Consider the following 26,814-nt stretch of genomic DNA (forward strand, 5'->3'; position numbering starts at 1 on the left):
ATTTTCGTATTGGGGCTTTGCCTCAGCGTTGAAATGGCAGGTTGTTCCCTGGAGTCCCTGAATCATTGATGAGTTACTGCTGCATTCAGAGTCTGCACAGCAGGAGTCGCTTAATTATTTCCGTGTGTGTTTTCCTGTAAAGAGAAATGAAAGAGGGTTCAAAGTGTGTTGCTGTTTGGAGGACTCTCATGTCTGACTCATAACCTTTTTCCTCTACAGAAGGCCACGGACTGCACGATCCCTGTGAGAGGGAGCCCACAGACGTCCTGTCTGACCTCAGCGCACAGCAGGCAGACGCTATCACTCACAGCGCACAGGTCAGTCCTCTTTACCCATCAGCCCCTGCTGCTGCTACCAATAGCTCTGCAGTGATTAAAGTCACATATACACCATCAGTATTTCGGACGTCAACTTGTGATTACTTTTATTTTCAGTTAACCTGCTGATTATTTCCTCCACTAGTGAAACATCTTGAATGTCCTTTTGCTTGCTCAAAAACCAATGAGATTTCTCAATGTAAGAAAATGCAAGTTCTTTTCAAGGTTTCATTCATCACTTATCAAAATAGTTTCTGATTAAGCTACAGTTAAGGGGTTTCCTGGTAAAGACTCTGTTAGGTCGAATACCAGTGTGCATTCAATCCAAGCAGCAACCCCCACTGCTAAAAAATATCCCTTTAAGGCCCAACGTTTAAAATGCCCACCTTTACAGCAGAAGTAACAATGTTTACAGTCAATAAAGCGTACTTCAGGCTCAATCTAGCTAATTAAACTCCCAGGGGTTTGGGCTACTTGTTACGATCAAAATCATTTTAAAATCTATTTTCTCCTGTTACAGAGAGATAGTGGGTTCTGTTGCTGCAGGCCAGGAAGTCTAAGCAGATAGAGTGGGGCAAAAAAGTATTTAGTCAGCCACCAATTGTGCAAGTTCTCCCATTTAAAAAGATGGCACCTTTTTGAACTCGTTATCAGTATAAAAGACACCTGTCCACAACCTCAAACAGTCATACTCCAAACTTCACTATGGCCAAGACCAAAGAGCTGTCAAAGGAGACCAGAGACAAAATTGTAGACCTGCACCAGGCTGGGAAAACTGAATCTGCAATAGGTAAGCAGCTTGGTGTGAAGAAATCAACTGTGGGAGCAATTATTAGAAAATGGAAGACATACAAGACCACTGCTAATCTCCCTCGATCTGGGGCTCACGCAAGATCTCACCCCGTGGGGTCAAAATGATCACAAGAACGGTGAGCAAAAATCCCAGAACCACACGGGGGGACCTAGTGAATGACCTGCAGAGAGCTGGGACCAAAGTAACAGAGGCTACCATCAGTAACACACTACGCCGCCAGGGACTTAAATCCTGCAGTTCCAGACGTGTCCCCCTGCTTAAGCCAGTACATGTCCAGGCCCGTCTGAAGTTTGCTAGAGGGCATTTGGATGATCCAGAAGAGGATTGGGAGAATGTCATATGGTCAGAAGAAACCAAAATAGAACTTTTTGGTAAAAACTCAACTGGTCGTGTTTGGAGGAGAAAGAATGCAGAGTTGCATCCAAAGAACACCATACCTACTGTGAAGCATGGGGGTGGAAACATCATGCTTTGGGGCTGTTTTTCTGCAAAGGGACCAGGACGACTGATCCGTGTAAAGGAAAGAATGAATGGGGCCATGTATCGTGAGATTTTGAGTGAAAACCTCCTTCCATCAGCAAGGGCACTGAAGATGAAGCGTGGCTGGGTCTTTCAGCATGACAATGATCCCAAACACACCGCCAGGGCAACGAAGGAGTGGCTTCGTAAGAAGCATTTCAAGGTCCTGGAGTGGCCTAGCCAGTCTCCAGATCTCAACCCCATAGAAAATCTTTGGAGGGAGTTGAAAGTCCGTGTTGCCCAGCGACAGCCCCAAAACATCACTGCTTTAGAGGAGATCTGCATGGAGGAATGGGCCAAAATACCAGCAACAGTGTGGAAAACCTTGTGAAGACTTACAGAAAACGTTTGACCTCTGTCATTGCCAACAAAGGGTATATAACAAAGTATTGAGATGAACTTTTGTTATTGACCAAATACTTATTTTCCACAATAATTTGAAAATAAATTCTTTAAAAATCCTACAATGTGATTTCTCTCATAGTTGAGGTATACCTATGATAAAATTACAGGCCTCTCTCATCTTTTTAAATGGGAGAACTTGCACAATTGGTGGCTGACTAAATACTTTTTTGCCCCACTGTACCTCTTTGTTTTTTAATTTAGGTTTAGGAGGTTTAAAGCTATGCTCAAGGGCACTTTAGCAGTAGCTCTTAAGGAACATAGGAGCATTTCATCTACATCCTTCTGTCTGCACCGGGCGCATCAATCAAGATGCTCTAGTCTTTGACCTCAGGGCCACAGATGCTCCTTAAGGTAATCAAGTCACACATACACAAAAAGGTCACCTTGGAGTTATGTATGGGATGGCAAAAACAATTAAAACTTGAGCTAAATAATTATAATAATACATTTTGATATTTTAAGATTCTCAAAGATGCTTTACATATACATTTTTAAATTGAAAGAAAATCATAAAAAATGTATAACAATAGTAATTTACACAATAAAGGAACCCTGATTGTGCGGGTTTTCCTTTTCTGTAGTGTGTTATTTAGGTTCTTGTGCATGGTCTGCAAAGGCCCCAAAGGGACCTCCAGAGGGAGCACAGGCAGCATGAGAAAAATAGAGACTCTTTTGAACATTAAAGCATATAAACATGACACAGTAAAGGCATGGAATAGAATTATAAACCTGAAAATGAGCATAAAAGTGTCCCTTTTTAAAAGCAGCTTTGAAAAGGTGAGTTTTGAGCTGCTCAAACATCAGAGTGATTTGCGTTCTCACCTAGAGAGGTGAGAAGGTAAACACAGATGTGACTTTATTTCAAAAGTTCCCTTATAGGAAGTCTTTAATTTGAACTGCTGCTTTATAGACATTATCTTTGCACCCCGCCCCTGAGATTGATAAAACTTCCCTTCCTGTTTTCCCGCTATAAAAGCCGAGCTTAATCATTAGCTGGACCTCTTGAGACTTTGAAACATCTCACTGGGGTGCACTTCCTCTCGGTTGAAGTCAGTATTTTTTTTCAGGAAACCGGACGAGCAATGCTCCCCTGATTTTGAAGGAGGTTTATTTAAAGCGAGTCCACTGCATCACATCAGCACTATAAATAGCTGAGTGGCTGCAGAAGCCCATGGACTCTGACCTCGGATCAGCAGCCCCTCGGTGAAGCGCAGCGTTGATGAACTAGGAAGCCTAATTAGCCTCCTTAATGAGCGTGGGAACACTCATTCCCGCTCACACCCACACAACTACTGTACCACCGCTGCCACTGCACAACAAAGTCTGCCCCCGGGGCAGAGAGTGAGAGCTCAGCGCTGAGAAAATAATGAAGACATCCTCGATTCACGTTTTGCTCCCTCTCTCTGTTTCTGCTTTTGTTTTTCTCTCTGGGAATATGTCTTTTATCTCCTTCGTTTGAGTGTTTACTCCTCTCCTCTATAATGCATGAAGTGTCTCCCAACAGAGTCAAAGGCTTTACTCAAAGTTTGCCCGGTAATTTCAGCGCATTGATCGGAAAATAAATGATATCGGTGCTGCCTGCTCTCCTCTGACCGCACACTTGTGTTGCTCTACCGATACAGTGACGTGCTCTTATTCTGTCTGGTGTGTGTTTGTGTGTGTTTTTCAGCATGCGTTACGCCTCCTAGCTTTCGGACAGCTTTACAAGGTCTTGAATATGGATCCTCTCCCCACCAGCAAGCCCTCACCAAAGCTGTTAGAAGGTGTGTGTTCAGTTGTGTCTTTCCATTCATATGATTTACGGTAGTCCATTGCAACACAAAAACATTTTCAAATTGACAAGTACATAAAAAAAAAAACAGACTGACAGCACTATTAAGTTCAATAATTTACTACCATAGACCACATGGCCATCCTTAAATAAGCTTGAATACAAGTATACCATTACAGACTGTATAATGTGAAATATCATAATAGCAATAAAAAATAACTAAAAATAATGAAAATAATTGAAAAAGAGAAAAAGAGAAAAGGTAAAAAAACTAAACAAATATGTTATTAAAGAAAAAAGGATCAGCTCTCTGTTCAGAATCACAATACCTTTATTCGTCCCACAGAGGGGAAATATGCGTTTGTTACAGCAAAGACAGCTTGATATTAATTAAGATACAAAATATAAAAAAGATAAAAATTACACAATTTACAGAAATAGCAGCCAGGTATATATTGCACAGATATTAACGAAATGGAGAAACCTCTCCCTGAGCCACTGTCCCAGCCCCGCCTCAATACCTTTTTCCCAGATAGCGCCATAAATGGCTTAACATGGAGGAGGTACATATCAATTAAAGCTCTCTTATTTTTGGGGGAAAATATGAGTAGGTGGATAAATTCCCAATAATAAAAACTGGGGTAAAGTTTGTTTGCATTAGCCAGTTAAATTGTTCTGAGTATGAGCTTTCAAACTTAGATTGCCCCGATCCTCAAAGGAAATGTCTTCCTGCAAATCGTTTCTCCAGACTCCAACCAATCAGTCGATCCCTAGATGATTCAGTGGAACCAGGGAGTAATAAGTTATACATTAAAGAGATTGGCACTTGATAAGAACAAACAGATTTGATGCGCTATTTTGCAGATTAAAACACTTAAGGATAAACCTGCTGGCCAGTTAACCAATCAGAGCAGACTGGGCTCTGGTTTCAGACAGAGGTTGAAAAGAAATGCTGCAGCACAGGCAGTATGAGAAAAATAAAGACCTTTTTGAACATTAAAGTATGGAGACATGTCACAATAGAGGAACAAAATACAAATATGAACCTGAAAATTAGCAGAATAGGGCCCCTTTAAACTAGTGCATGAACACCTGCTAAGGCAGATGAACAAATACATGTTAAGAAAAAACCTGGTTGCTGTTGTAAAATAGCAAGAAAACAAAGGACAGATAGTATAGCCCAAACCATTCTGATTTATCTTCCTAAATGCCCTCAAGAAGTTGAAACAGTGAAGTCACAGACGTTTATTTTGTGGGCTTCTTTGTAATGTTTAGTTGACAATTTCCATTAGATGAATTGATTCCTGAGATGACATGCTGCTTAATTTGCATGACCAGACAAATTCATTATGTGTAATTTGTTGTGACAGCAATATTACAACTCTATTATGTGTTTGTGCATCTTAGTATGTGCATCTCTCCTGTGTGTACCCGTGTGTCTGTATTCTGATTCCTGTTTTCCTCTCATCACTATATTTCTTGTCGTCTTTCTTCTGTCGTATGCCGTGTTCCATTCTCTTTGTATTCACTCTGGGAAAAGATAATTACAATAGCAATGTGTTGTTGATGGCATGAGTGTCTTTGCAATGTTCCAGGTGTGTGTGTGTGTGTGTGTGTGTGTGTGTGTGTGTGTGTGTGTGTGTGTGTGTGTGTGTGTGTGTGTGTGTGTGTGTGTGTGTGTGTGTGTGTGTGTGTGTGTGTGTGTGTCACTGTGTGTCGTGTGTGTCACTGTGTGTGTCACTGTGTGTGTGTGTGTCACTGTGTCTGTGTGTCACTGTGTGTGTGTCACTGTGTGTATCACTGTGTGTCACTGTGTGTGTGTCACTGTGTGTCTGTGTTTGCATTCCACAGGCAGCTGTCAGAAGCGGCACCGGGAGGATGTCGGGTCAGATGACAGAGACTTCATCAAAAGGATGAAAGGTGACTTTGAGCATCCACTCACCGGGGTTAAAAAAAAAGTCACAGTCTGCTCACATGATTTTAGTTCTCTTCTTCTCAATTCCTAAACACACAGAACACACCACAAGGGACTTGTGAAAAATACTAATAACCAAAGACCGACTAATAAATGCTTTGGCGGATAATGAAACACTGGAAACCGTGTCTGCTGATGGCGTTCACAGTGTTGATTTGAAGCCTTCTTTTTATCCTGTAGCATTATTCATTTATAGTTTACCTTAAAGGGGCCCTATTACAGTATGCTTTTGGGGTTCCACTTGGTTTTCCCTTTCCTTTAGAGTGTAATATAGGTTTTTGTGCATGTTAATGGTCTGCAAATGCTAAAATCCGAAAGTTCTCTCCAGAGGGAGTTTCTATTGGACTCCTTTGTTTACTTTTTTGCGTAACATTCGCACGTCTATTGCCTAGCACTCCAACACATTGTACATAATAGAGTAAGGGGGGGGGGGGTATCCTTAAGCAGTTGACCAATCACAACAGAGCCGGCCAGCTAACCAATCAGAGCAGACTGGTTTCAGACATAGGGTGAAAAGAGGTGACTTTGACTAGGGCCACATTGTGATGGCTAGACGACTGGGTCAGAGCAGCTCCAAAACTGCAGCTCTTGTGGGGTGTTCCCGGTCTGTAGTGGTCAGTACCTACCAAAAGTGGTCCAAGGAAGGAAAACCAATGAACCAAGGCTCAGTGAAGAACCTTTTGAACATTAAAGCATGGAGACATGTCACAGTACAGACTCAAAATACCAATCAGAAAATGTGCATAATATGTTTGAGAGATTAGGAATCTCTTTTCCAAGGAGGTCTGGACAAGACAGGCATGAGCAATAAGGTAAAAACCTAAGTTAACACAGAAAACACAAAAAGAGACACAAATGAATAAATGAAAAGGAAACAAAAATCAAACAAAGGTATCTCACTTTTTAGAAAATTAATCTAAAAGGACAAGGATCCAAACCAGACCTTACATACCAATACCATAAAGGGTATCAAGCCTTCCATGTATTAGAAACCTGTCTTGCTGAGGTTGGCTCCCCAGGATAAAGCTTAGCATTTGTCTGTTAACAGCAGATAATTGGATATTGATTGAAGACTTCGCTCAGTTGTAGCTAATCAAAAAGACAAAAAGCTCTGCGTTCACTGTTTGTGTCCGTGTTTGCTGCACAGCTGTTAAGTACAGTCCTGTAAACAAAGTGCCTTCTGACAGGCGCTGTGTAAAAGGAGGAAAAGTGAGAGTCAGTGAAGCAGAAAGAGGTGAGGCTGAGCTTTTTCAGAGATCAGGGCACTGTGCCTGTGAGGATCAGAGCAGCTGTCAGGCGGCAAGCACTTGAATCTCCGCTTCAGAGGAGACAATGTACCCCGGCTCGGCCTGGATGTGGGCCATTGTAGGCCGGCCTTTGAAAGGAGCTGATATCTCCTCAAGATCACATTAGCAATCCAGTTCAGTTCAGTGAATTGTCAACAGCTTACTGTATCCTAAGAGGCATCATTCACCGTATCAGCCGGCTGCATGAAACCGCTTCAAAAAGCTGTTAAAATTCTGCGAGGAGCTGTGGCCTTTTAAGTGAAATGTTTCCTCCAAGCAGAAAATTGTGTGACGTTATCAGATTTCCGAGTAGCTGCGATTTGGGAGGAAAAGCGGGGGAACTGAAAGACGCATTCAGAGATTATCAGGAGTCTGTCTGTCAGTGTCTTAATGTCATGTCAACGTTAAGACTGTCCATCAGCGCCATCCATCTTCATCCGAGCTGTGTGCCCTCATCAGTGTTAGGGGGTAACACGCTACAAAGTAACGCGCTACTGTAATCAGATTACTTGTCTGTTATGCAGTAATGCAACAGGTTACTGTGGATAACTGCAGTAATAACATTTCAGTTACCAAACACGAAATGAACGTGTTACTTCCGTTACTGGTCTTCAACTACCTGCATACTGAGAGGACAGAAAAATAAATCAAACGTCTCTTTTTGTGTTTGCTTTCGTTGCATGCCACTGACAGGACATAACTTAGCGTGAAAGTTCATAGATGAGGAGAAGGAGCAAAAATGGCGGTGGAGGATAAGATGTCTTCTGAGTATGGTGGGAATTTATTTATCAAATGTGGATAAAGAATCAGCCAGTAAAAAGAGATACAAATTATAAAATAAGAATCCCATAATGATATGAATAAAGAAAGTAAGTGAGTAGAATATTTTTCTATTACATGAGGGTTGAAGTTTTAACACAGCATCAGCCTGGACAGTCTCTTCCAAGGAGAACCAGGTTGTCAGACAAACGATTGACTCCTCCTCATAGGCATAACCACTTCTTTGATAAGCATAACCAGTAAAATGGATTAACTAGTCTCGCTGATGAGGAGTGTTGATTATACACTCTAATCTAGTAAAAACCTCAGACTGCAGGAGAGATCTTCAGAATTGGTCGGGCAACCTCTCTGTCAACTCGTGGCTGCAGCAAATGTCTTGTCAAATCTCCAGACGTTAACTTCATGATAAACCTTCAGTGTTTGCCATCAAAGATCCAGCTCTCCCGTGTCTCTCTGAGTTTCCTCTCCATTGCTCCAGAAGTTTCCATCACAAAGTGAATGGTAATGTGTACTGCATTACTTTTTTGGAGTAACCATCCCAATTCTTGCCTTCAGTGAATGTCCTCTGTATAATGTGTGTTACACAGGGCATATGCTCTGATGGTAGTATTCTTGCTGCCGCTATCAGACTGCAAGCACTATCTGTTCTTACAGTGGTGACCCTGTCCGCCATTTTCAAGAAACTAGCTAGCACATGCTTCAGCAAAATGCCTTTCGTCCTTTTTCAACACCCAAACAACGGGTACAGATATACCAAGGTAGTCCTGGTTCTTACTGAGAGGTGCAACACATGTGGCGTGTTCTGGTTCCACTTTCTTTGCCTTCTCCCTGCCATGCAATGTATGGTTAACCTCCGTGCTGGAAATACAAGAGGAAGTGGACTCAAACTTTGTGATGTGATTAATTTGTGTTTTTTATACACATCAAGGTTTCCAGATTAATGGTAAGCGTTGATGCTTTACCTTTGACAGCCCTAGAAATAAGTTGAGATAAGAAGGATTAAATCCCTAAGGGGCAAATTAACCGTTAAAGCATAACAGATCGTTCTCTAAAAGGCTGTATTTATTTGAATACAAATAAGAAATTAAAGAAATAAGAGAGGTGACATTTAAAAGTGCTACAAAGAATATAAACAATAAAATATGCACAAAAGAGACTGATGCATGTCGATGTTCTAAAAACAGCAAGGTTGTTATTGTGGATTGTCTACAAATTTGGCCGTCGTAGCAACAGTTTGACTCAGACCTGAACACATGCACTTGTTTAAATTCAGTGTGACTTACACTTCCTGAGAACATCACTGTCCCAGCTGCCCATCACAAACAACAAACGTCTACAAATCTGCGTGAACAGTAATGGAAAAGTAAACTTCTAAAAACTCCAGAACGTCCTTTTTTGGAAATTCACGCTTTTTTCTTTGTTTTGGACCACAGCAAAAAGTTAAATCGTGCACTGCTGCTAGCCATGATGTGAAATGTATACAACAAAGTTATGAATAATATGAAACGTTTACACAATATTGTATTAACTTTAAATAAAGTGTTATAAAATATTAGTGTAGTATACTGTAGGGAATACAATTCTTTAAATATATACCTTATCGTATGAAATGAAAGACAATGCCATGATGATCATATTGATACTTTAAAAAGTAATGAGAAATATAGCATTATATATAGTTCTCTAAGTTATTTAATTTAGTGTAAAGATGAAATAGTGTTGGATATGATTGAACATCTTAAACTGTGACGCCTATTGTAATAGCGTCCTGGTTATACTGTGTGTGTGTCATTTTAGAAACTTACTTTAGATTGTTTCTACAGCTTTTCTTGGCAGCTCCTGCTATACCCGGAATTAAAGTTCAGTTGAAACATTGGTTTTATGTCACTTAAATGTCTAGAAAACTTCAACTTCTTTCCTGCAAATGTCCTGTTGTTTAACACCCATGTATGAATGGGGGTATGTGAGAACTGGACACAGTTGGAGGCTGGACTTATTTTACTCAAAGTTACTCAATTGTGCATGACGCCAAAATGGCTTGACTCTCGAAAAGGAACAGATCCGGATCCTCCAGATATGTGGGCTGATTCTAAAGCCTGCCTCCAATCCGCTACGTCCAACCAGTAACGTTTCAGTCAAATGGATGGAGAGGGAAAAAAACGCTGGACTTGTAACTTTTAGTCCTTAAAGATTCAAATAAGGGCTATTCAGGTGTTAGTTCTGGCTTGTTGATTTGCGTAAGAAAAATAAAAAGCTGACTAACACATGGCTTGATCATTGAAGGTCACAGACTGACACAGATGTGTTGAACCACAGTTTGGCCACTAAGAACATTTGCTTTACCACCTGGTGCACTTTTTGTTCGCAACTAGTTGTGTGTTCCCTTACAGTATTTTGCATTCCCATGGACCCATAGTCTCACTATTTTTGCCTCTTCGGGCACATGTCTGTACCATTGCTGCTAGATATACAAGTGTGGCTGACATCGATCCTGTCCGTCACACATTAGTTTATAATGGTTGGAACATCGATTACATACAGTGTTTGTCTGTGTGCTGTGAGTTGTCCAGAGAGCTGAGTGTGTGTGTTTTGATGCCCCTCTATTTTGAGCTCCAGTAATGATTTGGTAACACATCTGCCATGGCTTTCTATGCTAATGTAAATAGGAGCAGTAACGAGCTGTCACTGATCTGCTACAGTAGCTTTAATCCTATGATCATTCTAGATTCCACTACAACTGCAGCAAAAAAGTCCAATTATTTATACCGACGGTCGTGCATCATGTACAATAGTGCAGAAGTGATTGACTGTTCCGTTACATTTTATGCCCGTCTAGTATTGTATTTTGGTTTTGTAGAAGCAGCCGATATACTTTTAATAGGCAGGTAGTTTGAAGCCTCGTTTATAAAGTTGACATTCAAACGCTGTTCGGCGTTTCTTCATTATATGCGATTTCTCTGCACAGTGGAAGAAAATGATTAGAATGCTAATAATATTATTAAACTATTAATATAATGATATTCCAGTGGTGTTTGTGTAGGATTGTGTGCACACAATGTTGTAAAGTCTAAAAGTAAATATTTATTGAAAAAAAGATGAATGTTATCATATTCAAAATGATCTAACCATGTGTTAACAGAAAGAAGCAGCAGACGTACAGCATCATAAATTACATTCCAAAAAAACAAAAACAACAACTTTTTTAGGGGGATGATGGTTTAAGATGAATATAAGTCAACTCATTGAAAGAGTTTAAAAGGCTACTGGGACATGTCTCCATGCTTTAATGTTCAAAAAGCTCTTTATTTTTCTCATACTGCCGGTGCTGCATCACCCTCCGTCTGAAACCAGAGTCCAGTCTGCTCTGATTGGTTGACTGGCTGGCTGATGTGAGTGGTCAACAGCTTAGAGATGTCCTGCCCCTTGGCATATCACCTACAATATATAGGTATAGTGGACATGAGAGAAATGAAGGAAGAAGGGTAAAAAATGAAAGGTTGAGTCCCCGACTTTGTGCCTATAGCAGCATAAATAAAAGGAGTAGGTTGAAAGTAAGCCTTTGTGCGCCCTAAAAAACAAGTAAAATGCCTCCTCCTCCTTCCTCCCTTCCTCCATCCTGTGCGTCGGTGTAATTAAATCTCCCTCTGTGGGACGATCGTCCCCTGGAACTCTCCCCCGTCTTCAGTTCAAAGCGGCTGACGGGAGGCGCAGATACAGAGGGATTAAAACTGCAGACTGCTGCCACGCAATTATCTCACCGCCTCCCACCACACACGCACACACGCAGTGCATTAACACCTCCCCCTCTCTTCCTCGCAGCACCTGTCCATCAGCACATCCGTCTCCTCACACAGCGTCCCATCCATATTCATACCGAAACACACTTGAGTCTTTAGTGGCTGTCAGACCCTCCAACTCATTATTCACTGACTGCATGAGTAAAGACAAGTGTGTGTAGAAGCTGCTGCAAGTATTCTGTGTGACACTAGTTTTACAGAAGGGGAGATCTGTGATCGGCCATGTAGGAATAAATAACACTACAAAAATGATCACAACTCTATCTTTATCTTTGTGTTAAAGATTTTAACCCAAATAATCACAATTTGTAAGATATAAAGAAACAAAGACTGATGTTTTAGGTAAACGAGGCCCTATTAGGCTGTTTCCTATAGTGTGTTTTATTGGTTTCTGTGCATGTAAATGGTCTGCAAAGGCTAAAATCCCAAAGTTGTGGGAAAGCCTCCATTGGACACTTTTGTTTACTTCTGCGACAAAGTGACATCACTTCTATTGGCTAGCACTCCAACACATTGTAGGTGATACACCACGGGGCGGGACATCTCTAAGCTTTGACAAAATCACAACAGAGCCGGCCAGCTAACCAATCAGAGCAGACTGGGCTCTGGTTTCAGACAGAGGGTGAAAAGAGCTGCTGTAACACAGGCAGTATGAGAACAATAAAGAACTTTGTGAACATTAAAGCATGGAGACATGTCACAGGAGAGGCACAAAATACACATTTTTACACAACTCAAACTTTGTTATGACCCTTCCGAATATTGATGTATATTTTTTAAGTTGTGCCAGTATTATATTAGAATTTTAGTCACTTTAATTTAATTTTTAGTCTTTATCCACAAAGTGTTTGCTGCTACATTGACGTAATATTCATATATGAGGAATGAACTTAATTGTTCTACCTGATGAGCATCACAAATCTGCCCCTTTTACAATTGAATATATTTTTTTATTTTTAGCTGCATTTATTTACCTGAATCTTTATAGCCTGGAAAATCTGATGTTTATTGGATCCACATAATTCAGATGTCTTCAACTTTGAAAGGTTCAAAGGCTTTATTTATTGTCTTTCTGTATGCACAATAGCTACAGAGTAGTTTAGGCAATGGAAATCTTAGATCCTGAGCACCTCCAACAACGCAACATTCAATATACTTAAGGACATCAAACAATATAAAATAGTTAAAGAAGAAATTAATAAATAAAAATACGATTCAGTTTGAAAGAACTGCCCACCTCAAGAACAATTCAAGAGTGGTTTAATTGATTTTCATATGGAACAGAAATGAATGGAAATGAATGGGAATCAATGGTTGTTTGGAACTGCATAAAAAAAATCCATCCTATCATCCAACATGGCATCTTAAAATTCAAAACACACCAGCATCATCCTTTGAGAACACAGTCATGGTCACTGAACGCTGCTTCCTGCATTCTAAACCTTAAATATCTTTCTGTTGTAGCAACTGTTAAAGGTCATTAAAAGGGTTGAAAACATTAATAAATATTGGGAGAATGAGAATGTTTTAAAAAAGAAAAGGCGAAAGATTTGTAAATGGAAGTTCAAGAGAACAAATGTCTTCAAACTTTATTTACACATCATAATTTTATTTCAGTACTTACGACAAAATAGGTAAAACCACAGAAGCTAAGGGTCAATCGCGCCCTTACATGGCACACATTTAATCAGTATTTGGAAAACAATCACTGACTAGACGAAACATGGGCAGCATTTACTATACTCCTCAAGTTAGTGAGTGTTTTCCAAATGCTGCGAAAGTGTTTTCAAGTTGGTGTAGATGTTTCTTCATTTGCATGGGGTTTGGCACATTTGTGTTTGAAACTGCGGCGCATTTCCCTTAACGGAAATATGTTGGTTGTTGTAACACTCTTGCAAGTGTCTCCCACCGTCATTATCAGATGCTTAGGTACAGCAAATACTTATTGCGATTAGACAGCAAAATGTGACTTCAGTATAGTAATGTGTAGCAAATAGGAAATCACTGTACCCGGTTTCTCAATCAGAATTGATTTTTGAACTATGCCGTGTAATCATGTTTAAAGTACATCCTTTTAAAAATAACACTACCTGACAGGCTGATAGGGAAAGCCATTTTCTATTGAGCAAATCTATTGATTTGGAGTCACATTATAATAAGGAAAACTCTTTGCACAGGGCTGTACGTATATCTGTTAAGATTGTAAATATGAATGTGTTGTGTGCCTTTTACTGACATCAGCAGCTGCAACATCACTGCCATGCTTCTGTCAAAAATAATCAGAAAAGAATAGTCTAAGATCTGTAGGGAAAAATATAAAAAATAAGCCTTGAACCTTTGAAAGGAAGGTCTGATGCACATAAACGACAGCAGGAACATCTGGAACTTCTGACCCCTCCTACTCGATCTGAAAGCAAAAATAAAGTTTACCGGGTGCAGTATGCGAGTGATATTTTTTCTACAGACGACACGGATAGGGAAGGTTAGCAGGGTTAACTCTCGTTTCAATACCATCCAACTGTTGGTTCTTCTCAAGTGTTTACAGAACAGCATAAAGCAAATCTTGAACGCACACCTGCCAATGTTTACATACAACTCGAGGGAATAAAAACATTTATCATGGAGACTGCCAGAACCTTTGTTCTAACAAGATGTCACTGAAGTGTCAGTTTCATTTTCAATTAATTTCTGAGATGATTCTCCGTGAAGGCAGAGAGGATGTGAGTGTGGAGGTGTGTGTGGAGGTGTGTAAAGTGTCCTCTCATCAGCTGCATATCAACAGTGAGGGCGCTCAGGTTTATTACACATATCTCATGTTTCATTGATCGTTGGTGGAGGTTGTGCACAAGAGCTCAGCCTGTATTTTTACTGTCAATATTGTCTTTGCTCTTAATGTTTCAGTGTTGGAGATTTTCAGGACACAAATTTTACTGGAATCTCATAGCAGCAAAATGATTAGCATTAGCAGTGATAAACTGTTTGGCAGAAATACGTTTTTTTTAAAGAAAATCTATCAGCAGAATCAGGAAACTTGTTTACAGTTAGTGACCATTAAGTCTGCATTCATTTGTGTCATTATCTCATAACTTTATCAATATTAAGGAATAAAAGACAGATTTTATGAGGGAAAAAACTCACATTAATATGAACCAATATTTATTGTACATGAACCAGGAACTGTGTAACTACACATGAGTCACAAATCTATAGAGAAACGATTAAATATTAAATAAATAATATAATAATAACAAATTTTATGCTTATTGGGCTCCAGTCCCCAAGTTCCCTTTCAGAGGGTTTCAGACAGAGGGTGAAAAGAGGTGCTGCAGCACAGGCAGTATGAGAAAAATAAAGAGATTTCTGAACATTAAAGCATGGAGACATGTAGGGCTGGGCGATGTGGACCAAAAGTCATATCCCGATATATTTAGGTTGAATATCGATATACGATATATATTTTTTTTTCCCGCAAAGTGAGAGCTGTGAAATGAAATGCTCAGTCAAAGTCAAAGCCAAATACGAGTAGTTTTATTGAAAACTCACTATAAAATGGAAACATAAACACTGTATAACAAAGCTCCGTAAGGTGCACATTTAAATAAATAAAATATCTTAAATAAAATTAGCCTATAAAATAAAATAGGTAAATCTTGTCTCAGACATGTCCCTGATAGAGTGGCGCAGAAAGGAGTCCCAAAACCAGGAAATAACTTCTTTTTTTTAGCATTTTACCACTTCGGGTTCCCTCGTCTCATAGTCAACCATTTCTTTTATGGATAGAAGCCTGAAACAAGCTCTGTGGTTAACACTAGATGAAGAAATTCTCACGTTTTGTTCTAGATATAAAATATGTCAGTTAATAATGTTGGGGAATATTTTGCTTAGGTAGCTAACCTTTAACCCAGTCCATCACTTTCTCCTTTCAGTCTCTCTTTTTCCATGGCATAAGTCTACAGCCTTGGGTATTGCTGCTATCTCTCTTAAATGGATGGTCCGGCGAAAATTGACCCCAGGGTCTTTTTCTGCATGACAAGATTTTTTTCGTTCATCAACTGGTATTGAGCTTGCCCTGAAAAACCGGGAGCAACGCTAGTAGCCAACATGTGCATTCGATCGGGGCAGTGCGCAGAACGCTTCCAAAACGGCATTTTTTAACCACTAACTTTGCTCAAAATAGCACCAAACCTCTGCAGTAGCATGACTAGGGTCCTTACACATAAAACGGAGCACCAACAACGTAGTTTGCAAACCCGAAGTTTATTGAAAAGAAGGACCAGCTGTGGCTCTTTGTTGTTGCCAGTTCATGACCGAGCGCCAGTTGACCTGAGGGTTTATTGTTTGTGGACCTCTGGGAGTCCTTCTTATCGAGTGCGTAGGTCCACTGGTTTACGTTCTTTTGCCATGGACTACAGTTTTAATTACATTTAGTGCCCTATTTCTTTAGTCTTGTTAGTGAAGAGTGCTGATTATACACTCTGAACTGGTTAGAATCTGCTACTACTGAAGAGTTCTTCAGAATTGGTCGGGCAACCGCTGTGTCAACTCGTGGCTGCAGCAAATGTCTTGTCAATTCTCCGGCCGTTAACTTCATGATAAAACTTCAGTGTTTGCCATCAAAATTCCAGCTCTCTCCAAGTCTCTCGGAGTTTTGTCTCCATTGCTCCAGAAGTTTCCATCACAAATATCGCACCCGTGAATTTCTGAAGCTTTTACATGTCATAAAAATTGCGGTTGCTAACAAATGACTAAAGAGACTCCTAGTTTTAGCTTTTTGCTTTACTAGAGGCACAACATAGAAATATGAACCTGAAAATGAGCACAATATGTCCTTTTTAAAATGTTATCCTGCTATAAATGCTATACATTTCAAGTTTGCCCATTGAATTTCATTCAGAACAGAAATGAATCTGGGTCGCCTTACTCTGAAGAAAAATACATCCAGATATCTAAAATGGCAGCTTAAAATACTAAACACATCAGTATCCGTCTTTAGGGAAAATAAAAAAGTCAGTGAACACTGCTCCGTGCACTCTAAATATGTTTTTAACAGCAGTAAAATCTGGAGACTGTTTGGGTCGAAATTGAACTTTAAGTACTATTGATTATCATTAGCCTTTCAGTTCTTGCATGCAGTTGTTGGGTTTATTTGAAATAATTTTATATGTAATCCTACGATTAAAACGTTTGTTGTTATGCGCAAAATTCAATAATGAATTCAGAAGTAGTGTATTGCCCAAAAGTACTGCTAAATGAATAAAAGTGCAATGCTGTTGTTGCAAACACTTTCTTGTGGTGTTTTTTACAGCAGTATTCTGGGACGAAGTTTGGAACAACTTTGTAATGTGATTACATTTCGTTCAATTTCCAGATTAAGGTTTCCAAATGGTCTTCATAGTTCCTGTTGTTGTGTGTTAGCACTATCTAATTTCTCTTTAGGGTTATATAAGCCCACAGTTAACACGTGCATCTCTCCTCCCTTAGTCCTGGACTGGAGGATGACGGATCCTAACCACCCCATGAACGCTCTCATGCGTCTCAACCAGATCCACCCGGGCCTCCAGTACCGCCTGCTGTCCCAGTCCGGCCCAGTGCACGCCCCGGTCTTCACCATGTCTGTGGACATCCAGGGAACCACTTACCAGGCCACGGGCAACTCCAAGAGGACGACCAAGCTCCAAGTGGCCCTCAAGGTATTCCCCATGTTCAATACATGGTATACAGCTCTGGAAAAAATTAAGAGACCACTCCAAATTGTTCTTAAATCTTTATCTCTACATGTATGGCAGCCTGTTGAATTCCAACACAAAGAAATGTTGTCAGTATTTTATAGAATACAATACAACAAACAATAATTAATTATTTAATTTATACATTTTTAAACAAGAGAAAATGATAATGCTGAAGTGGTTAATTTTTTCCGGGGCTGTATAATATATAGGAATAAAATATACTTTACTATTAAAGGGAAATGACATCAATCAAATTCACAAGCAGAGAGCTACATTCAATACCTTGTGCATGTCCCCTTAGGGATTCCCGTAATATTTCTCTACAAATGGAAGTGACTTTTTTTGTGACCAAATTCATGAAGAAAAAAAAGAATATTTGTTTCTCTTCTGTCGCTCCTTTTTTCTTTTAAGACAAATCACATGTAGATACAATTGAGCAACAGCCCACATAATAATAACAATAACAACTATGCTTGGAGTTAGATATTAAACAACAAACGGCGGTGGTGGCAAAGTCCATAGGGTGTTGGCCTGGGAACTGGAAGGTCACCAGTTCAAGTCCCCGAAAGACCAAGTGCCACCGTGGTGTCCCTGAGCAAGACACTGGTTACCTACACTGCTCCCCGGGCGCCGTACATAATGGCAGCCCACTGCTCCTAACACTAGGATGGGTCAAATGCAGAGACCGCATTTGTCCAGCAGTGGCTCAGTCAGTAGGGGCTTGGACTGGGAATCGTAGGGTTGCCGGTTCAAGTCCCCGAACAGACTTGAAATATAGAAAGTGGACTGCTACTTGGAGAGGTCCCAGTTCACCTCCTGGGCCCTGCTGTGGTGCCCTTGAGCAAGGCACCCGACACCTCCAATCCCCCTCCCCATTGCTCCCCGGGCGCTGCACGATAGCTGCCCACTGCTCCTAGTACTAGGATGGGTTAAATGCAGAGGACCAATTTCACTGTGTGTGCTCTGCTGTGTGCATGTATGTGACTAATAAAGAGGGGTTCATCCTCCGATTCTATTCTATCTAACTAACTTGGACAAAAATACATTTTTTCAATTGATGCGAGAACAGATGAGGATCTTTTTGTGACAAACATTTCTATTAAACTTGTAAAGTTTGACTGCTCACACTTTCTGTTGTTCAGTATACATTCAGTTACACATTCACAGGCTGGGTTTGTGTTAATGATGATGAGGATGGCCATTCTGCAGCCTCACTGCAGCACTGTCAGTGTTCACTGCCTTGCTCAAGGGCAGCTCAATCACCGACACTGGATGTGGATGTGTTGGGACATTAGGGAACCAATTACTTCTATATTTAGATGACTGTTTAATGCAGTAGAGACAGACTATTTACTGAAGGTAATGAATAATTTGTGTTCGCTCCTCAGGCGCTGCAGGCTCTGGGCTTCGTGCTCGGCGGTGACGGAGATGTGGACTCCCTGAGCGCCGACGAGAAATCAGATGGCGAAGGCAAGATCGATAGGATGTCCACCACCTCGAGCTCCACCTCCATCACCTCCTCCACAGACACACAGGAGGTGGGGTGCACACACACACACACACACACACACACACACACACACACACACACACACACACACACACACACACACACACACACACACACACACACACACACACACACACACACACAGTAGGATTATTACAAGTACACGAGTATAGGGCTGCTGCACAGACGGTCAGTCTCACCAACTAGTGATGGATCTAGGTCTGCACGATTTGGAGAAAAAAACTCAGAAAATGTACTTATTTCAATTATTTTGACTGATATTGCATTTGCAAACATTTTTTTGCAATACTAGTTACTTCAATAATAGCATTGAATATACATTAAAATAATACAAGTGTGAATAGTAAAAAAAAGATGGGAGGATCTGTACCTATAAGTTTATAGAATATTCTTTAATTCGTTCTTCAGTTTGCCTTTATTAAATATTTCGTAAACGCAACCTGGATATTGCATTAGTCCATTTTGCAACTTTGATTAAATGTGTAGCCCTGTTATCAGTGAGGTTCATTAAAAAAAATCTTAACTTTCAAGTTTAGAGTGTCAAACAAAAGCTGCAAAACCTCAACTGAAGTCAGCTGCCTCTCTTTCAGCTTTTGTTGTTGTTTATTCACCCATCTGTCGTTCTTATAGAGGTAGAGCATCAATTGTATGTGTCAGCTGTCAAGGCATACCCAACGTTTCCAACTTCAATGCTAATGAGGGATCCGAGTGTACTGAAATCTTCAAATACACAAAAAAATGTAGAAAGTGCCAAAATAACATTTGTATTGCACCCTAAAAAAGGCTGCATGGTTTTTTGCTATTGCTGCACAATTAATTAAAAGTTTTACATCAAGAAACACGATGTGGACTAGTGCCATTTTCAAAGAAAGCATAACATTTGTTAAATCCTAAATATAGCTTAAAATGAAAAATGTAATGCTGGGGAGCTGCAGAAATATCACAGCCTACACATAGTATTAACGTATCTGTTTGGTACTGACCCTCTTAAATAATTTAACCATTATTATTCAAATATATTTTTCAATGATATGAGAATAATGACGGAAAAAGGATCAATCCCAATCAGTCAACATATACCAAATAGTTATTTTTTCTAAATCTTGCAGCCCTAGTTCTGTCCTCAACTGCATGATTTTAACATAACATGTCTGTAAAAACTCATAAGAACCAAAATAGGCCATTTTTTTCAGATCTTTTATATTAGGAGGTCAGGGGACTCTTGTTAATACGTCTGTAAAGGAACTTTTCCATCAAGGACTCGGAACACAAGGAGAAAACAGGAGCTTGAACCAATGTCAGACACTGAAGATTTATTAGAAGACAAAGACATTTGCTGCACAACCAATTCTAAAGCCTTTCCACCCAGTCCCACGTATTTATGTATTGTATAAACTTGCACACAATCTATTTCTAGTCTTTTAATTTGACTGTGTACAATGCCTTGTCTTTTTATGCTGCTGCAATGCCCAAAAATTCCCAAATTCGGATCAATAAAATACTTGTCTGTCTGTCTGTCTGTCTGTCTGTCTGTCTGTCTGTCTGTCTGTCTGTCTGTCTGTCTGTCTGTCTGTCTGTCAATCATTGTCTGTCTGTCTGTCTGTCTGTCTGTCTATCTGTCTATCTATCTAGTGGGACTGTAAAATGTCTCTGCTTTTTGGACACAAGCAAGGACGTACATTGGGGAAACACAAGCACCTAGTACATTTTGGAATATTTAACGGATGTTTGTACTGACCCTCTCTTCTGTCTCCGTCCTACTGCAGTCCAGAGCTCCAGGTCCCATCCTGACAGCGGGAGGTAAAAACCCTGTGATGGAGCTGAACGAGAAACGGCGAGGGTTAAAATACGAGCTGATATCAGAGAGCGGCAGCAGCTACGACAAACGCTTCATCATAGAGGTACACACACACACACACACACACACACACACACACACACACACAAACCTTAATTGATTTCCTGTCTTCCTTTCACAAGGTCTTATTAGGAATTGATGAGGGAGGAAGTGTGTTTGATGTTCGGCGCTTCCTGCATATCAAAACTTCTTCACACGGCAGGAAAGAACAGCCCAACATAAACACAATTTTATCATGTGAAATCAATCTGAATCACAGTGCAGGTGTTTCTATTTTTTGACAGATAGATTTTTATTCTGAGTTTCTTGACATTATTCTGCACCAGGATCTTGTTTCCTTTAAGGAATTGTTATTATATCTTATAATCAATATGTGCCAAGTAGATAAATAATTGGCATACAAATGGTTTCCAGTTTGTTTAAAAGAACCAAAAGAAGAACTGTGAGGTGAGCATGTGGGTGACACCCACAGTAATGTCACAGATGAGTCATCAACAGATATTCTTAGCATTACATGTTAATGCACTCAACCATGTGTGTACAGCCAGAAAACTTCAAATAAATTATCTTCAAATTTAATTATTTTCAGAGTTGCAGAAAGGTCAGTAGTAGAGAGGTTCAGAATATGACATTGCATTGTTAACAACTTTTGCCTACACTCTAACATATATATAATATATATATATATAAAGTGTAGGCAATACTAGTCAGATGCTCGTTAACTTTATTCTTTATTCTTTATTAGGATCCCCATTAGCACTAGCATAAGCGTTGGCTATTCTTCCTGGGGTCCTCACACACACACACACACACAGAACAAACATTAAACAAAACTAAAAGCAAAATAGAACAACTCATTTCATCATATGAACAATGGTATATGAAGTGAAACAAAAATGGTCATCACATTTTAGCCATCATCACAAGGCCAAACCACAGGCACAGTTACATTTTACTCTGTAACGCTCATATAATGTTTTAGCAACCTTTTAAAATGTACTTGAGAATTTTCCTGAATTATGTGGACTGGTAACGAGTTCCAGCTGACCATGGCTCTGTACATGACTGTTTTCTGTCTGATATTTGATTTAGATGTGGGTAATACGAATCTTCTTTCTATTGCATGTCTTGTTTGATAGTTATGTTGAGTGTACTGCGATATAAACCTTTGTGATAATATATGTGGTAAGTGTGTCACTGTAATATTCCTAACAAAATTTAACAAAGTATAAGTGGACCTCTGTCTGACACTCAACCATTTAAGGGTCTCCAACATTTCAGTCACTCTGGTTCTGTAGGAGCACTGCAGTGCACATCGTGCTGCCTTATTTTGAGCTACTTGTAGTTTGTCTAGATCTTTTTCTGCAGCACTAGACCAAATAACAAAACAGTAATCAAGCTGTGACAGAACCAAAGCATCTAGAACTTGTCTACTGACATCTTTTGGCAAATATTTTGCAATTCTTTTAACAAGTGACACACCCCTTCCCATTTTACATACAACATTATCAATTTGTTTAGACCAAGATAATTTTTGATCCAGAGTTATACCTAACAATTTCGTTTCCTTGACCTGTTCAATTTCAATATGGTTTAAATGTAATAGCAATTTAGGTTCACCTTTTATCTGATGATTTGATCCTATTATTAAAGATTTAGTTTTTCCAGCATTAAGTACTAACTTATTATTTATGACCCACTCTGAGATCTGTTCTAGATCCTTGTTCATACAGTGACTCAGCTCACTTGTAGATGATGCTGCTCCATATATTGTCGAGTCATCTGCATACATTACAATTTTGGATTCTTGTAGCACTAATGGTAGATCATTTGTAAAAATAGAAAATAAAAGTGGCCCCAAACAACTACCCTGAGGAACTCCACAAGTGACTGACTTAATCTTTGACAAACTTCCATTAAAAAAAACAGTTTGACATCGATTGGTCAAGTAACTTTCTACCCACCTCAGCGCATTCAGATTAAAACCATATTGTTTAGCTTGTGCAACAACAATGGATGATCAATGACATCAAAGGCAGAACTAAAATCAAGTAGTACTGTACCCACTAACTTCCTATCATCTACTTCCACCTTCCAGTCATCGGTCATTTGTGTTAAAGCAGTACATGTTGAATGGCCCGGCCGGTAAGCATGTTGATAATCACTGTTAAGATTGTTACCTTCAAAGTATTTTTGTATTTGGTTAAAAATTATTCTCTCCATTATCTTTCCTAGTGCTGGTAACAAACTTATTGGGCGGCTATTTGTACCAGAAAATGGTCCAGCTGGATGTTTTGCAAGTGGAATAATTGTTGCTATTTTCCATGCCTGTGGGCAAATGCCTTGTTCAATACTCAAATTGATAATATAGCAGATAGGCTCTGCAACCAAATTAGCAACATATCTAAGAAATTTACCATCTAAATTATCCACACCTGGCGGTTTATCATTACATTTACCTAGTTGACATTCAACATCTGCAATTGTCACTTTCTCTATTTTAAATTTACAATTCTTATTTTCCATAATTCAATCATTTATTAGAAAAGTGGAGTTCCTATTTATAGGTTGCTTCATATTTCTCCTGAGATCATTCACTTTATCAAGAAAATAATCATTCAAATAATTAGCAATTTGTACTGGTTTAGTCAAGAATTTCCCTTCCACCTCAAGATATGTTGAGGTGGATTTCGGCTTACGGCCCATCATGCCATTTACTAAACTCCACAGCTGTTTCTTATCATCCTTAATGTCTTTAATTTTATTTCCGTAATACAATTGTTTTTTCTTTTTATTTAATGCTGTTACATAATTTCTTAACCTTCTATAAATCTGCCCATCTGACTCATAACTTGATGAGAAAGCTACAATTTTGGCCTCATCTCTTTGTTTCATTAGATCTCTTAATTCATCATCTAACCAGGGTGCTCTAAAGTTCCTTACTGTCAGTTTTCTAAGTGGTGCATGTTTGTCAATCACTTGCATGAATAACAAATTAAATACTGCAAGAGCATCATCTGGATTTAGTTTTTCAAAAATATTTTCCCAACATATCTTTTGAACATCCTTTATAAATGACTCTTCACAAAAACATTTCATTGATCTCCTCACAATTACTTTCGGTCCTGCTTTTGGCACCTTTGTCTTTCTCACGATAATTATTAAATTATGATCAGTACACCCTACTGGAATTGATATTGCCTGTGAACATAAATGGCTAACATTTGTAAATATATGATCAATACAAGTTGCACTTGTTGCTCCACCTTTCTTTATGCATATCCTAGTAGGTTTAGTCACCATTTGTACCAAGTTACATGTATTAGCTATTGTCTGCAACTTGTTTTTTAAGGCACAGTGGGACATATTCCAGTCAATGTTTAAATCACCGATAAAATAAATCTCTCTATCAAGATCACAAACTTTATCTAACATTTGACATACTTTTTCTAAATAATTTAGGTTTGAATTAGGAGGTCTGTAACAACATCCCACCAACAAAGGTTTCAAATGAGGTAAATGAATTTGCAACCAAAGTGTAAGAGACATATAGGCTGAAGATGAGCAGCACGGTGTGTTAGAGTGTGTGTGTGTTGCAGAGGGGGTGGTTCACCTGGGAGTGGGCGTGTGTGCGTGCGGAAGTGTGTGTGCGTAAAGGTGGGCACTCACCGGTGACGCAGATGAGAGAGAGAGAGAGAGAGAGAGTCAGGGTTGGGAGTAGCCGTAATTTTTGTTGACCGCTACCGCTACTCATTCATTCATTTATCCATCCTTGCTGCGCTGTGATAGCTCTGTGCTTTCAATAAATGCACCTAAGCATATTTGGATCTCAGCGTGTCTTTGTCATGGTCTACTGTGGCGCGTCATAAATCTACGTACCTGAGGACCCAAACCTCATAGACTCTCAGCGGCTAAAAGGTTTGTGTTTGGAAGCCGCAACATTTGTCAACAAAAAACAGGCGTTTAATGAAAATCATCAAGCCGCATCAAAGAACCAAGTCGTCCCGCACCGACTAGCCCGAGAACAAAGGAGCCACAGCTAAGTGCCACACCACGCCAAACATTTACCTGGGAACAGGTAGGCCTGAATCTGTTAATGTTTGTGGATTAAGGAATCCGCTTCGATTGGAATGCATTGAGTCAAATGAGGACAATGTATTAAATGGATACGCTGGTTGCATTGGCGCATTGATGGTGGCGCATATTCTCCGTGCTTTAATGGATTGTGATGTCGGGACTTTGTGGCATGTGGCGGCTGATGTTGTCTAAAGACCTACTGCTTGTTGAAATGCTTGGATCGAATCCGCTCTGTCAATAAATTTAAATGCAATGTCTATGGATGGATTTGAATACGCTCTTGAATGAAATGTGATTGTGTTGCTTCATACAAAAATACAATCTAACGAAAATGAGTCAAATAAACGCTGATGCTGAATGTTCAAACATGGAACGTGAAAAGAGGGAAATCAAACTGACGGCCAAAGCAATGGAAAATAAAATCGAACGGTTGCAGCATGAGCGCAAAAGTGCCGTTAATAAAATCAAAGAGCTTATTCCGCAAATAAAAGCGCACATGAAATCAAAAGAAAATGTAACTGAAATCCCCTCACAACTGAATAACTTGAATGCACTGTGTAAAAAGGCCACTGACCTGCACAACGAAGTATTGCAACTTCTTCCTGATGATGAACATAAAAAACAAAAGGAGTGGTTTTCTAGCATTATGGATTACAGTGATGCATTCAAGGAACAAGTGGAAAAATGGATAAAGGAAAATCCGCATGAAAACTCAAATGAATTACCACTACAGACAAATACTTCTGAGCAACCAACAAAGGAAATAAATTATGCAGAACAAATTCCTGTCGAAAAAAGTAAGGATTTGTCTGTTGCTGACCCTCCAGTACCTGTTTCCACTGGACAAGATCCTCAGGATGAACTACAGCCCTGTGACAGCATCTCAAATGCAACCAAGAAATCACGCTCACATTATTCCTCATCCTTGGCTTCACGCTCATCTGCTCGCTTAAAAACGGAAACAAATCTTGCAATTTTGGCAACAAAACAAAAGGCATTAAAGGAAAAACATGCATTGGATGAAGAGGAGTTAAAGCTACGCAAAAGAAGAGAACAGCTTTTACTGGAGAATGAAATCGCTGAGGAAATGGCAAAACTAAGTGTTATAAAATCACAAAGCAGTGTTGGCAGTAAATCAAAGTCAAAGGTTTCAGATGGGATGAACTTATACTATGAAAAGACATGCTCAAAACAACAACTTAACATCAATGTTATGGAATTTGTCCCATCACTGCCAGTTAAACTAAAATCCAACGCAATTGAAACCACACAGACAGTTGTGAAGCCTAAAGTCACTCACTTACCTGACATAAAACATCTCCCAGGTCCTTCTTACCTGCTCCAACGTTATCTAACCACTCCTGAAGATCCTGTGACCAATGTTACACAAACTGATGCATCACAAAATGACAGTGTGCTGGACATAATGAGAAAACAAAATAAAATTTCAACACTCTTGATGCAACAACAATGCCTCTCAGCACTCCCAAAAAGGGAAATTCCCATTTTCGATGGTAACCCACTCAAATACCATTCGTTTATTAAAGCATTTGAAAATGGAGTTGAGCGAAACACCAGTAACAACTGTGACAGACTCTACTTCCTTGAACAATACACCAAAGGGCATGCAAAGGGACTAGTGAGGAGCTGTCAGCACATTGAGTCGAGCAGAGGATATGTGAAGGCGAAGGCTCTATTGAAAGAGCACTATGGCAATGAGCAAAAGGTGGCAGCAGCATACATGGAGAGAGCTTTGTCATGGCCCACTATTAAAACAGAAGATGTGAAAGCCCTCCAGGAGTACGGCCTCTTTCTGCGTGGATGCTGCAACGCTTTGGAGGATGTGCAGTATTTAAGTGATCTGGACACACCCACAAACATGGTGGAAATCATTAAAAAACTGCCGTACAAACTCCGAGACCGCTGGAGGTGCGACGCATGTGACCTGCAGGAAA

General features: G+C 39.7%; 1 protein-coding gene and 1 long non-coding RNA gene across 3 annotated transcripts in view; one reads left to right on the forward strand and one right to left on the reverse strand.

Moving 5' to 3' along the window:
* Positions 1–26,814, forward strand: part of LOC134873216 (spermatid perinuclear RNA-binding protein-like) — a 95,614-nt gene that overhangs the window by 50,798 nt on the left and 18,002 nt on the right. For both annotated transcript variants that reach the window (XM_063896679.1, XM_063896680.1), the window contains exons 9-14: positions 220–317; positions 3,725–3,818; positions 5,678–5,746; positions 17,146–17,354; positions 18,782–18,931; positions 20,691–20,825. In XM_063896679.1, coding sequence (XP_063752749.1) covers positions 220–317; positions 3,725–3,818; positions 5,678–5,746; positions 17,146–17,354; positions 18,782–18,931; positions 20,691–20,825 — 755 coding nt within the window. The remainder of the gene's footprint in view (positions 1–219; positions 318–3,724; positions 3,819–5,677; positions 5,747–17,145; positions 17,355–18,781; positions 18,932–20,690; positions 20,826–26,814) is intronic.
* On the reverse strand, positions 16,465–21,555 carry LOC134873217 (uncharacterized). The gene is made up of 3 exons (XR_010166933.1): positions 20,874–21,555; positions 20,663–20,744; positions 16,465–18,912 (listed from the first exon to the last, which is right to left on the reverse strand). It is a non-coding gene; the product is annotated as an uncharacterized LOC134873217 (long non-coding RNA).

Source organism: Eleginops maclovinus, chromosome 12 (assembly GCF_036324505.1).
Source record: "Eleginops maclovinus isolate JMC-PN-2008 ecotype Puerto Natales chromosome 12, JC_Emac_rtc_rv5, whole genome shotgun sequence".
Taxonomy (NCBI): domain Eukaryota; kingdom Metazoa; phylum Chordata; class Actinopteri; order Perciformes; family Eleginopidae; genus Eleginops; species Eleginops maclovinus.